This window comes from Larus michahellis, chromosome 1, assembly GCF_964199755.1.
Source record: "Larus michahellis chromosome 1, bLarMic1.1, whole genome shotgun sequence".
Taxonomy (NCBI): Eukaryota; Metazoa; Chordata; class Aves; order Charadriiformes; family Laridae; genus Larus; species Larus michahellis.
Genome location: NC_133896.1, coordinates 188,438,907 through 188,453,642, shown reverse-complemented (window position 1 = coordinate 188,453,642; position 14,736 = coordinate 188,438,907). Strand labels below are relative to the sequence as shown.

The window sequence follows — 14,736 nt, the reverse complement described above, 5'->3', positions numbered from 1 at the left end:
GTATCCTGTCTGCTTCTGACCTCCGTCCTCGAGTCATCCCGCTGTCCTCCAACAGCTGTCCTGCCTCTGACACCGTAAGCTGTCTGAGCGCGCAGGTCACGGAAGGATTGTCACGCCCTGGGATATTTAATGGGCTCCACAGTATCATAAGTATGAACTTGGAGAGAACATACTAAGTCATTTCTTCTCTCGGCAGTTTTGCACCTTTGGTGTAACTTAAGCAATGGGTACTTTAGAAGAATGCTGAGAAAACATAAAAATTGAAATGAAGTATTTTAGTGACTTGACAGAATAAAACTGGTATGTCTTTCACATGTAGCTGACTGCAGCTTAGACATGTAAACCATGCTATTTCCTAGAGCCTATGCAGAAGTGAATGTGAGATGCATAGATAAAACACTATGGAAAAACTGAAATATCATTCCAGCCCTTTTTGCATGTACTTAACCTCTACAATTACATTTCTCCATGAGCTTTGAAATGAACCAAGAAGGTTTAGCCTACGTTTTCCAACAAAGTCTAGATCATCTTTTCAAAATGTCCTAGAGTTGCAAAAGCGCTTCAGATAGATTTGTTGTAGTCTCTCAAGTGGGCTTGAGATGTACCCGGATCTGCTTTTCATTTACAGAGCAATGTTGTGTTGTTGCTGGATACAAACAACGGTGCCCTTCGTCGCCTGTTGCTCTTACCAGATGCTCAAGAGTCTCCTAAGAGAACATCTTGGTGGAGCAGCAAAGAAGAGATGGTGAGGAATAGAACCTGCCTCTATTATACTAAGTCCTTTTTTTAAAATCAAAGCTCAATATTGGAAAAACTGCCTTGGGATCATTTATCTTTCTGTTTTTACAGCCTTAATTGTTTACTTTTATGTCTATTTAAATGCTTTACACATGATATGAAAAATATAATAAGTTCTGTTGTCTGAGGATATGTATCTTTAAAATATCCCTCTGTGGAACTAGAAATGGGAATAAGGGGACATTTTGTTACAAGGGATTATGTCCAAAATAATGAACTCAATTGTGATGCAATTATGTGACTTGGGACAAGGCAGACTAAATAGCATTTTTGAGAGGTAATATATGCTGTGAATTGTTCTAAATAAAGGAAAAATGTAGTACCCTTTCAGGGGAGCCAGGGAAACTCACTGGGACAAATCTAATAAATGCTAATTGCTGTATGGCGTATTTTTATACAGAGCAACTACAAAATGTGCCGAGAGTTTTCACACAAAAACTGGCTGGTGTTCTACAAGGAAGCAGGGTGAGAGTAAATTATATCCTTGTATTATATTGATTTATAACAGATCTCCTTGTGTACATCCCTGTCTGATTATTCTTTTCTTGGCTTCAAATTTTACAGAAACCGCCTTATTGTACTGGATGTGTTAGAGGGTCAAACTCATACCATCTCACTTCCGATCAATCTGAAATCTGTTTTCCTGGCGGCTGAAGACCGGTGGCTCTTGGTGGAAAATGAAACAAATCAGTTAGTTATTCCTAGTCTTCTTGATGCCAGCATTTCTTGTTTGTGTTTGTTTTATGTTCAGGAATTTCATTCCTGGTGTCAGAGTTGTTTTTTCAGTTTTTGAGACTGGCTAGATTTAAACAGTTGGTGTTTAAGATGCAGATTTGCTCTGGTGAAAGTGCAGGTAGGCTTTTAGAGTAGGAAATGAACAGGATGTGCCTGCCTAAATTCATGCCTCTGAAAACCTAGACTAGCTTTGATTATACGCCTGCTAATACTGTCTTTACTGAGGTGGTATTGATCTTTAGAAATGAGGATGTTGGTGGACCTAGCTTTGGAAATACAGCCACATCGTCCAGACTTAGTGCCTGCTTGCTTTACTTTCATGGTCACATGAAAGAAATATTACTTTTTATAAATGCACAGCAAATAAAAGTGTGTAAATAGTTACCAGAAGACAAATCTGCCACTTGCTGGCTTACCCTCTCTGTCTCACAGATGTTTGGTAGATCGTATTTAGTTTTAGCAAAAGGTGTTGATAACCTTGTTTATATAAATATTGAATGTTTTTGCTGTTTCGGAAGATGAAAGTCCTTGTTTAGAGTTACAAGCTTAATCAGGAATTATTATAAGTGTGTATCCTTTACAGGAAATTTCTTTTGACCAAGCGTGCCCATATGGAAGCTGAAGACAGTGAGGTTTGCCAGCTGTATGCATTGAGTGAAGAGCCAGCTGACATGGGATTTGGCTTAACAACGGGTATTGAATGCAACCTTGGCTTATTCTTTTTTTCTTTTTTTCTTTCCTTTTTTTTTTTAAATCATTTCTGTGTTTGCAGCTGCACAAACAAGGCTCTTTCACTTTAAAGGTCTGAGTAACCTTCTCTTTTGATTCTCTTTTTGTCCTCACCTTATCATGTTTGGTTAATAATAACTTTTCACAAAGCATGGCAAATTCCATGCTCAGACTTCAGGTTGTTTGAATAAATCATCTTTGTTTCATCGTAACATTTAAGGCCCTAAGTCACGGACTTTCAGGAAACGTACAAGCATACAGAATGGAAAAGGAAAAAAGATGACTAGGCAGGAATTAGAACATAGGAATAGAAGGGACCAAATACGTCGATGAGTCCAGTCTGTACGCTGCTGCAGGTCTGTTACGCACTCTCAGATGAGCTAGAAGACATTTCCCAACACATAAAAATACAAAAGACCTAGTGTTAGAACAGAACAGAAGTTACAGTTTCTAAAGTTCTGCAGATAGTGTTCAGAAGGCCATTGAGGCCATCACACCTGTGTTAGAAGACGGGGGCAATTTGTCCGGTAAAATTCCCAGATGGTGCTAGGCATTGAGGCATGCCTTATCTACAGAAGGTGGCAGAAATCTCCAACGGTCATCATTCTGCCTGGCTTCAAGATCTGCCTGTCTTCAGATCTGATGACATTTTCAACCCTGAGCATTTGATCACGGTGCACAAAATCTTTAGTCTACATGGTTTGATAACAGTGGAAGTACACGTGCATCCCACCTAACACTTTATAGGCTTTGGCCTGTTGCCAGTGTGTCTCAGACAGAGAGGGGGAAAAAATAGAGAAACCATTTTATATCTGTTAAAGAGAAAAAAAGTTTCATCCCGGTCCTTGTGGCTAGCATAAGTATGAAGAATGAGATTAACACAGTGTAAATATGATACAAGCAAATGTGATTGACAAATAACAAATGGAGCTTATTTTACACAAACAGCAACAAATTGGATACCAAAGACTCTAGCCGCAGCTTAAATGTCTAGGATCCTTTTTATCTCTTGTACAGTTTACTCTATCAACTTATCAAGCTCCATCAGAGCACAGTAGTTTCCTTCCTCTTATTCCCTTATTTAGAAACCATTATAGCGTATCATTCCTCAGATGGGTAGAAACGTTATTATAATTTCCAGTCCCAAAGTATTTGTGAACAGTTTATAGCTGCATGCTTTTTGTGCTATTTTTATCCTTTGTTATCTTATTTCTTCTCTTCCAATCTCAGAAGTTATCGTATCCCCTCTCCACTTTTTTCCAAATCATCCAGCAGACCCCGAATGTAACATCTTCAGACCGTTCTCATTCTTTGAGGCAGAACCTGTGGCAGGAGAACTAAGAAAAGGTAGACCAGTGTGGGTTTGCCACTGACCCAAACCAGTAGCCCATTCATCCTTTGAGGGAGGAAAGATTTTCTCCCGCTGCCAGGTAAAGGAGATAGTCTGCCCATTGAAGTGGAAACAGTGTATGCTGCAGAACTAAAGATAACGAGTTCTGACTGTGTTGATAATTTGAGGGAAGGTAAAGGGCTGTTACAGTTGCACAGAATAAAATTTAGTTTGACCTAGCTTAAAGAAAAAGAAAACTAGACCATTATTTGCCAGAAAATGTATTACAAATAACATTATTTAAATTGCAAAGACCGCAAGACAGCTACCAAGCAATGTCACGTTGACACCTGTGCAAACCTACATTTTGCCTTTTTCTGTATTTGCATTCTAACAGTCTTCAGTGAGATCACATGCTGTTCTACTCCATAGGCTTCCTGCCTCATTTGCACAGTAGAGGGCAAAATTAAGTGGTATAAGCAACTACAAAGCTAGTATTTCCTGATTTTAAGTACTTAACTTTGCAAAAATAACATTATTTCCTGCCTTCTTTTCTGTGTCACGGTATAGTATAATCAAATCTTCTGCTTTTTAGTAATTTTATGCGCAAAGTAATAGCAATGACCAGTGCTCAGCGCTCGTACGGTTAATATTGTTTCCTATTGCACATCTGGATTTAATGATGTTCGTTTTGTTTAATTTCCCTGTTTAGCGTCAGAGCTGTGTGTGCCGCATGCAGTTTCGAGTGACCAGCTATCTTCAGAAAACCTCAGTGCAGCTGTGGGACAAAAGATCAGCTCCCCCAACAGGATTTTCTCAGATGAACATAATTACGCTACTATTGTTATTGGTTTCCCAGACCTCTTGGTAAATACTCGGCATTATTATACAATGAAGTAATATGATCTCACTTGTTCTGTAACCAGTTAAGTACCTGTTTACCAAATGGTATGGAAAAAGAAGGGAATGACAGTAAATGACAAATTCATGTGGTGTACACCGTTTGGTAGGGTAGTCTAATCTAGAGGGATTTGAGTGGAGTTTGAAATAAGAAATTGGAGACCATGATGTCTAGCACGGATAAAATTCATTGTAGGCAAGTTCTGAATAGTGCTGGCAAGAGGGATATTTTCTAGATCTTGTGTTTTTATAGATTTTTAATGAAATATAACCACCGAGAACAAGGATATCGGTATCATTTTGGACTGTTCAGTGTGAACTTTTTGGTCAGTGTGCAGCAGCTAGCAAGACTCTAGCTTTAAGAAAAAGAAAAAAGACCCAGAAAATCGTAACAAAATCACACATCCCCTTCACTATTTAATAATATAGTTAAGTGTAAATACTGCATGTAATTGTGCTCACTCCTGTGACACAATTAGGAAAGGACCAGAAAGGAAAGTGAAAGTTAACAGTGTAATGACTAAGGCTGTTGCAAGGAATAGAGGTAAACACGGGGAAAATAAAAGCAGTATGTTTAATTCTTTAGATTTATTTATATTTACTACCTAATGATACATAGAAAGGGTGGTGCTTACGGAATAAATAAGTCTGTGTCATGTTTGTGTAATAAATTGGGGCAAATTAGACAATGTAACTGCTAACAGACCTGAATTTTGGGAAAGCCAAATGATTGAAGAAAATAGTCTGAAATCCAAAATGATTCCAAAATAAGCTTTTGTCAATAAGACATTCCCTGCCTTTGCAATTAGCTTTTGAGTTTTACTTGATTTGCATTTATATTACCAGATTGATTGTACTAGCTTTTGGTACCATTTATAATAGATGTGAGTTTATTGCTGGAAAAAGGAGTTAGTCTAGAGGAGGGAGTAGTAAAGATGCTACACACTTCAATACCAACACTGGTGATGAAGCGTTTTGCTCTCCTTGATTTAGACTGAGGCCCTGTCTTTCCTTATACATGGTTTTAAATCTCTGTGTGAACGTCAAAGAGGGGGTGCTAAAGGTGAATGTGAGGGAGGTGGGACAAAACTTCAGATTCAGTGTTTATGGTGTAGGTGTTTAGTAGGAACAAGGTATCTGAGCTCTTATTCATAGTAGCAATGCTCAGATGACCAAACGTAGAGGGCTTCTTCAAGATGAGGTGATTTATTCTCTAGGCTCTACTGCCTATAGCGGGAGACGAAGAACTCTGGCTCAGATGTGGACACCTACATTTATGTCTCTGTTCCAGGAGTCAAATCCCAGCCTTAATGTCTAGCTTTGAATTCATTACTGAAATATCTGTTTGTGGTGCTTTCTGTTCCTGGTTCAACATGAAAAAATACGTCGATTCAGCTTCAGATATTCAAAGAGTCTCAATTCCTAAAACTTGTGTAGGCAGTCTGTTGTTTTTCACACCTATAGGAGTTTTTAATGACAAAATAATCCAGGTCTTTTCCTTGTCATGTGGTGACATGAGAGTGAACCACAGTAGCCACATTTGTTTTGAAATTAGATAAGAAGTGGAACTTATCAAGAAACACTTGTTCTTAGGCTCAATAATAGTAACATTTTGTTCACTAGACTCCTTCTCTCTTGCAGTCTCCTAGTGAAGTGTATAGCTGGAAAAGAAACTCCTCTCTGAGTCACAAACGTGCTTCTCCTTCTGATCCGTTTTATTATGGAGCCCGGAGGAAAACAGGAGCTGCAAAACAAACCAATTGTGCGACTTTATTGGCTTCTAATCAAATAGTCAGAATTTTAGCACCTGGAGATGTGCCTTTGAAAGACATTTACCCAAAAGGTAAGAGGTTCATATACTTGTGCTGCAACAACTGTGCACACTTGGTTTTGTTTTGTAAACTGCAATCACTCATGAATTTTTCCAAAATGTTTTTAAATAATCACAAAGCAAGCATTTGAGAGTTAGTTGCACTCATTTTTAAAATTAATTTGGATCTTATTAACATGCTGAATTATATTTCTGAGGAATTAACGGGCTACCTACACTGTGAATATCCCAGTGGATGGGATCTCCCTCTGTCCTCACTGGGAACCAGCTACAGGAATATGATCATTCCAGTTCAGCAATCGTCCTTCACCAGTACTTCCAGCCTCTGCTCAGTGCCACGCAGACACACAGTGATAAGACAAACCTGTTGTCCATCTCGCTCGGTATTCTGTCTGCAGCAGGGCCAATAGAGGTTATTTCAGGAATGCATGTGAGCCTGACCACTTCTCAGTCTTCCCCTTCATACTTTCTCAACATTTGCAGTAATTTTATTAGGGATGTTGCAGGGGGCATCCCTGCCTCAGCCTTGAAATCTCCTTTTATGGACCTGTTGTCCACAAGTTTGTCTGGTCCCTCTTTGAACTTGTGTGTCTCCAGAGCAAGCTCAGAAGTTCACTACTCTCTGTCATCAACTGATCTCCTACGAGGTTTATCAAGAGCCCCTCGTTCTATCATTGCAGGCTTGGGTGAATCACAGTTCTGCATCACCTTAACCATCACCTTCGTGACTTTGTAACCTTCAGTCACATCGACCTTCTCTCCAAACTGAAGAGGCCCAGGTTTTTTAGTTCTCTTGTCCAAGAGAGCGTTGTATGAGCAACATTCACATACCCCAAAAGCATCCTCCTTTTACACACTAATAAAGCAGGTATAGACTACAGACCTCAGACTTATTTGTGCTACCGTGCCAAGCTTTATGTTATCATTGTGTCTTTAGCTTCTTCAGCCGATAACTGAAAATATACCAATTAGCGATAAATAACAGGCTTTGTGAGTTTTGCATTAATTACCTCTAGAAATCTCCAAGGAAAGGTCAGTATCAAAAGAGAAACCTCAGAAAATATTTGTATATGGTAGAACGGTAGATTTTTTTGAATTCAGCACAAGAAGCTGTTCCTGATTTGTTCTGTATATGAACTCTCTGTCCCAGAATAAATTTTTTATTCCAAATCAACTCCCTTTTATAAAATAAATGATCTAATGTGTCTGCCCTCATTTAACGCAGATTAACTTACCTGTGTAGAGAAATCCTTTTATTTATTACTAAAAGGATAAAACATTTACTTGACTGAAGAAACAAAGTCAAGGATGTAAACAGGGTGGAAAATAGAAGTTACCTATATTTGTCAAGAAAAGGTTAGCTTTTAAAAAGATTAAACTTAATAATAGGTTAGAGTTAGCATGATGATCTTGGAACTAGGTATACCACTTCAGGCTGTAATCTTCTCATACTTTATAAACTGCTGAAGAGTCAGACTGCATAATTTTTTTTAGGCCTTCACATTAAAAAAAAAACAAACCTAACCCTGAAGTGGATGGTATAAAAATTCCGCAGGTAAATCTTCTGAGCTTTTGATAAAATTAGTTTATTTGTTTGGGAGTGAGGGAAGGATACCATGCTTCCAAATGATACCTAACAGTTAACCTGACAGTTACTTCTAAACATCTTTTAAGTTGCTGTGGTATGTAACACATTATAATGCTAGATTAATATAATTAAAAACCAAGGGACATTCTTCATGAATCATGGATACCAGTGACCTGAATAAATTATCTGTCTGAGAATTGGCTTCTGTCTGACCAAGCAGTTTAATTAATATCTGTTGTTCTAGCTGAACAAGATAGCTTTTCTTTTTTTCCCCCTCAACTGTGGTGAAATATAGCCATGAATAGTGATTGATAGCTTTAAATTTATAGAAAATTTTATGAGCTATAGTTTGTAGAGTGCTTTATAGCCATTTAAGCTGAATGATTTTTCTTTCCTAAATGATGTTTTAATTTATGAAGTACCAAAATTGATCTTATCTGAATCATGTTTAATATGACCTTACTGACACAATTAAATTGGACCCGAGGAAGACTCTACGTTTTCTATTCCATAGCCTTTTTTCAGGACTTCAGACATTTCCATTTATCAGTTAATGGTCAACTCTTCTAGTGGAGGAAGAGCTACAAGTGGAGTCCTACAGAGACCTGTGCTACTCAGCATAGTCGTGGAAAAAATGGAAAAATGAATGAACAGTGAGGTGGCAGTGTTTGCTAATGATACTGGTTATTATTCATGGTAGAAAGGATTCACCATGAAGGATTACAGGAGGACTACAATGCTGACTGCAATAGAAATGGCAGATGAAATTCAGTATAGATAAATATAGCGTACATGAAGGAAGAAAGAAAGAGCAGAGTCCAAATTCTATGTCTAAAATGGTGGGGCTGGTCAGTACATCTCAAGAGCATGATTTTGGGGTTATGATAGCATTTCATTAAAATATCAGTCCAAAGCTCAGTAGCAGTCAAAAAAGCAAATGAAATGTTAAGAATTACTAGGGAAGAAATAGAGAAAAACAGATAACATCTTTGTGTTGTTCTGTAAATCCATGTGTCCTTAACACCGTGTAGTTTTGCTCCTCTTTCTGAAGGTGGGAGAATGCTGAACTGGGATAAGTTCAGAAAAGGGCAACAAGGATGAGCAAGATTACATTGGCCAAACCTCCTGCATGTGGAGACAAGATCAGGAAAGGGGCATATGGTGGAGTTCTATAAGAACATGTAGGGCATGGAGATGTGGAAAAAGCAACAATTTTACACTGGGTACCAGAGTTAGGGGCTAGCTAATGAAGCTAGTTGGAACTTCATCAAAACAGACAAAAAGAGGTGGTTCTTCACAAAGCAATGAACCAACCTGTGAAACCTCTTCCCAAAGAATGTTGTGAGTGCTGAAACATGGGATCCAAAGGAAAATGACAAACTCATAGAAAGTTACTAAATAAAAACAAGAGACACCACATTCAGCTTAAGAAGCCCCTAGATTGGAACTGATTGGTGACTTGAGGAAAATACGAGGTGTGCTTGTCTTTCAAGCATCTAACATCTCTTGGAGACAGAATACTGGATTAGAAGGACCTAGCATTGCCATTGTTGTGGCATGAATCCAAAATCTTTCCAAGTGAAAATGGGAAGACAGAAGAAAAGAGACACGCATTCAGAGGGTCGTGATTAGGGGCACAGTCTAGTTGGAGGTCAGTGACAAGTGGTGTTCCCCAGGGGTCAGTACCGGGTCCAGTCCTCTTCAATATATTCATCAACGACCTGGATGAGGGGATAGAGTGCACCCTCAGCAAGTTCGCTGATGACACAAAGCTGGGGGGGGTGGCTGACACACCGGAAGGCTGGGCCGCCATACAGAGAGACCTGGACAGGTTGGAGAGTTGGGCAGAGAGGAACCTCATGAAATTCAACAAGGGCAAGTGTAGGGTGCTGCACCTGGGGAGGAATAACCCCATGCACCAGTACAGGTTGGGGGCTGACCTGCTGGAGAGCAGCTCGGTGGAAGGAGACCTGGGAGTCCTGGTGGGCAATAGGATAACCATGAGCCAGCAATGTGCCCTTGTGGCCAAGAAGGCCAATGGCATCCTGGGTTACATCAAGAAGAGTGTGGCCAGCAGGTGGAGGGAGGTCATCCTCCCCCTCTACTCTGCCTTGGTGAGGCTGCACCTGGAGTACTGTGTCCAGTTCTGGGCTCCCTGGTTCAAGAGGGACAGGGAACTGCTGGAGAGGGTGCAGCAAAGGGCTACCAAGATGATTAGGGGACTGGAACACCTCTCCTATGAAGAAAGGCTGAAGGATTTGGGTCTCTTCAGTCTGGAAGAAAGACGAGTGAGGGGGGACCTTATCAACGCTTATAAATACTTAAAGGGTGGGTGTCAGGAGGATGGGGCCAGGCTCTTTTCAGTGGTGCCCAGTGACGGGACAAGAGGTAATGGGCACAAACTTGAGCATAGGAAGTTCCACCTAAACGTGAAGAGGAGCTTCTTGACTTTGAGGGTGGCAGAGCACTGGAACAGGATGCCCAGAGAGGTGGTGGAGTCTCCGTCTCTGGAGACATTCAAAACCCGCCTGGACGTGTTCCTGTGCAACCTGCTCTAGGTGTCCATGCTCTGGCAGGGGGGTTGGACTAGATGATCTCCAGAGGTCCCTTCCAACCCCTACCATTCTGTGATTCTGTAATTCTGTGATTCTTGTACTCACTTGGAAGGTGAGATTATAAGGTACTAGTCCTTACTGTACCCATTTGAGATCCACTATTTGCAGCCCTCTCTGCTGGGCTATTGTTTCTTCTGGACTTTGCCCCTCAATCTCACTAACTGACAGAATATTTAATTGAATGCACATTTAACTGCTACCATTGGCTGCTTAATAGTCTTGGTCCCTTGGAGATTCAGTGTTGCTTGTTCCTGACTGTGCTGCATAAGTCATGGGGGCCTTTGGATATTTGGCGATTCTGCGCTGCTGTTTCTCCATTGGAAACCTGTAGTTACTTACCTACAGAAGTTGTATAAGGCTTCATTCATAAGTCTTTGTATCCTTTCCTGGGAGATGGTGTAGTGAAGCAAAGGCATAAAAATCGAGTACGTGGCATTCCCTTGAAGTTCTTGCACTAATCCTTATGTTCCCTTTGAGAAGTCGTTTCATATTCTTGCTTCCGTTTGTGTATCTGTCAGGCTTTCTTTCTCATCTTCTTGCTCAACTGGTCAGTTCTGGCACACAGCCTTCCATTTCTATTAATAATTCAAAGTACTCAGCCAAAGCCTAGTATACTCCAGTATGTATTACTGAAACTGTTCCAGGAACAACAAGCAAAGAAGTAATTTCCTTTATGTTTTATTTGAACTGTAAACCAGGCTAATAGTTGTGTTTGAAAAGACACATAGTAATAATTTCCCCAAAACTGCCAAATAGACGTATGGCTGCAAAATATAAACTCAGACAAGGGATGATGGCAGAATCCAGCAAATAAGTGTTAGTGTTTATTCTAAAAATAAAGCTATAGAAATGAGGGCTACTTGAGAGCAAATATTTACTGGGATTCTCAGCACTTTCCATATATGAATATAAAATAACAGTTTGTTGCCGAGTGTGTATCTATGTTAGTGTGACAGTAACTGGAACGACATGTAGTATAACACACACACAGTTACGGGAATAACCTCAACACATCATCTGGTCCACCTGTTTATATTAGGACAGGATGACACATGTTTAGATTGTTCTTAACTGGTGTTTGTTGAACAATTGGCCTGTTGCAATGCTTCACTCCTTGTATAAGAAAGGCTTTTCCTAGTATCCAGCTTCTTCTGCTGTAAAAAAACCTGTATACTTCATGTCACCTCCACTCAGTCAGGGTAATATTGCTCTCTTTGTAAGAATCTTTTAGATATTATGGGACATGTGTTTTTCCAAAAAAAAAAAAAAAAAGTCTCTTTTTAGACAAAAAACCAAAATCAATTCCTTACATTTGTCTTCTGTTCTAACCTCTTTTTCACACCCAGGACTATTTCGTGTGCCTATGTTTTCCTTAAAGTTGGATGTCTAGAGCTGTGCATAGCTATTCTTCTCCATCAGGCTTCGGCAAAAGAGGAACAAACTGCACTTATTTAGATCTGATGTTCATGTTTCATCTTAGGATTCTTGACTGCAGTTCTGGGGCCTGGCCAGTTGTTCCTGTGTTGCATTTAAACATTTGATTACCTTTTCTTCAGCTTCCTTCTCTGCAATCCTTTGTCTTTTTATAATTTAATTTGTTTAATTTGTGTTCTCCCTCTAATTTATTAATTTAGTTTTTCTTATCCCACAGTTCTACCCCTTCCAGTGCAGTATCAGCTCTATGTTCTAGATCTTCATCAGAATTTTTAATGTTTATCTTATCCTCCATTGCTGCCTAAAGAAAGAGCACATTTTAAAACAGTAACAAAATGTGAGCGAAACAAAAAGTGCTCTGTGGCCCACAAACCTGCATTTTTCCAGACTTTTTTTTTCCTCTTCTCGATGTGTTTGATATTTCCATTTTTATGAAGATGAGTGAAGTCAACAGATGTCCTACTGTAGATATGCATACTATAGCTATGTAGATACAGGAGATATGCATAAAGGGCTGCTGTCGTTATTCCTCGTACTCGTTTGAATATTAGATCCCCTTATACTGAGGATCGTTCTGGTCTTTTCTGTGTGTGCTGTATGCGTGCATCAACACTTCTGCAGGTAACATCAGGCTCTCCTTCATTTCAAGGAGATGTTTCAGAAGGAAATCTAGACTTGGTATTAGCTGTATTCATTAAACTGTCTATAAACAGAATATTAAATGCCTGACAGTCTACGGCTATTTACTATGGAGTTAAAAAATCTTTGCATACTGAGACTCTACCTGCAAAAAGAGTGGTTCAATTTAAGGCAATAAGATTTAGGTTAATATTCTTGAGAAATTTGCAAGTGGGAATCATAAGCATAATGTTTTGAAGTGTTCCTCAATATGCTTTTAAAGTCAGATATACAGCTGACATCGTCAGTGGCAGGTAAAAGCAGTGAGTTAGGGACTGCATTAATGCCTGATTAGTGCTTTTGTGAGTAGGGCTACATTTATGTGTAATATTGACTTTTGCTATACAAATGTATTATTCTTTATATAATTGTGCCTGTCTTGTTGCTCACTATAATGATAGTAAAACAATTCTGTATTTGCAAGTTATACTTCTGTGTTGAATGTGAAAGCTTATCATTTTCTGACAGGTACTGTATAATGAAATGTTTAAATTTAATCTATTAAATGCAAATGCAATAACCAGTTAATCACGAAGCAGAAAAATAACGTGTTTGTTTATTTTCAGATGTCACTCCTCCACAAGCGGCTGGATACTTGGAAGTAACAGATCTTAACTCAAAGAAAATCAAATACATTGCTATTCCTAGGTAACTGATTTTAGTGATTAGAGCAGCCTCTCTGTCTTACAGGAAGAGCAAAGAGAATTTAGTGTGTATTATTACTTCAGGATAAGCAAATATTTCTGATGTGGAAAGTAAGAATAATTCATACTTAGTGTGTAAATTTCTGCAACTGTCGTAGCATATTTTTGTCAGCATTTTTTATCTGTTTACTAGGTGATATCAATGAAAATGTAGCAATTAATTAGTAAATATGAAAGGTAGCTTTACCTTCTGATTTTCATTCCCTTTGCTCTTTCCCCCTCTTCACCTGCTTTATCCTCCACTGTCTTTCATTTCATTTTGCTCTTTATTTTCTTCTCCTTTTTCTCTGCCTTTGGGGGTCTAAAGAGATAGGCAGATCTAGGTGTTAGGAAACCAGGAATCAAGTTCTGGTCCAATATAAAATTCACCTTGAAAATAACTTGAGCTTCTCTGTGTTTTGGTTCTCTCTTTGGAAAATATACATTCCCTCACAATTATCTTGCATGATAGACAAGTGTCTTGCGTGATACATTAGAATAGCCAAGCTATGTGGCTTCTGGATGGTTCTGTATGGTTTTAACATCAATCTCTCACCCTTGTGGAGCATATTTGCAAATATTTTATGATATAAACATATATTTTAATTACACATTTTCGTTTTCCACTGCAATAATAATAAAGGCTTTTCTTTTAAATAGCAGTCTCTCAGCTTTGCATGTTTAAATAGCACATGTATGAAGCCCACACATAAGGAATTTTATGCTCTTATGGTTTTTTTATTCTATCCATTAGATGTTGGTTTTGACCATATTAATTGATTCTTATTTAAATAATTCTGCCTCATTAATCATCTGTGGAATGTTTTAATTAACAGAGAATTAATTTTGGACTGTTTACCATTTTATAATTGATCCATTGGCCTACGTCTTACGCAGTCATCCAAAAGTGTAAGGCATTAACATAGAAATAGTAGTGAATCACACTTTATTTTATACTAGGATTTTACAAGAAATTACAAAAATTACAAAGCCAAATTTTAACATCATGACCATTAACCTAGTATGAGGATTTAAGCTATTTATAGCAAATCTGAGCGGAAGTCCAGATTTTAAAATTTACTTCATTAAGAACTGATAAATAAAGTGACTTTTCATATGGATGAATAGTTCTATGCTACAATCTAATAACCTTTCTATTATTATCTATAATCTTTCCTACTTTATATAAATTCCCCTTTGTATTACATAGCTATTAGGCCCTCTGTTTCAGCAGTAAATTTTTGTCTGCAAGTTGACTGCTTAAAACAGTGCTGAGATTCTCTGTGCATAAAGATGTGCCGTTTTTAAATGAGTTTTTAAATCTTCATTTTTTATTAAAGCACTAGAGAAAGGTGTTACATTAAGCTGATGGAAAGGTATTTTCCTCAGTGCCCAGGTCGTGTTCTCTCCTGTTT

The 14,736-nt window shown here is 38.6% G+C and overlaps 1 protein-coding gene across 2 annotated transcripts in view; it reads left to right on the top strand.

Annotated features, from left to right (window-relative positions):
* VWA8 (von Willebrand factor A domain containing 8) overlaps positions 1–14,736 on the top strand; it is a 196,166-nt gene that overhangs the window by 132,317 nt on the left and 49,113 nt on the right. For both annotated transcript variants that reach the window (XM_074564766.1, XM_074564775.1), the window contains 7 exons: positions 629–745; positions 1,199–1,263; positions 1,363–1,488; positions 2,117–2,226; positions 4,305–4,459; positions 6,134–6,335; positions 13,205–13,286. In XM_074564766.1, coding sequence (XP_074420867.1) covers positions 629–745; positions 1,199–1,263; positions 1,363–1,488; positions 2,117–2,226; positions 4,305–4,459; positions 6,134–6,335; positions 13,205–13,286 — 857 coding nt within the window. The remainder of the gene's footprint in view (positions 1–628; positions 746–1,198; positions 1,264–1,362; positions 1,489–2,116; positions 2,227–4,304; positions 4,460–6,133; positions 6,336–13,204; positions 13,287–14,736) is intronic.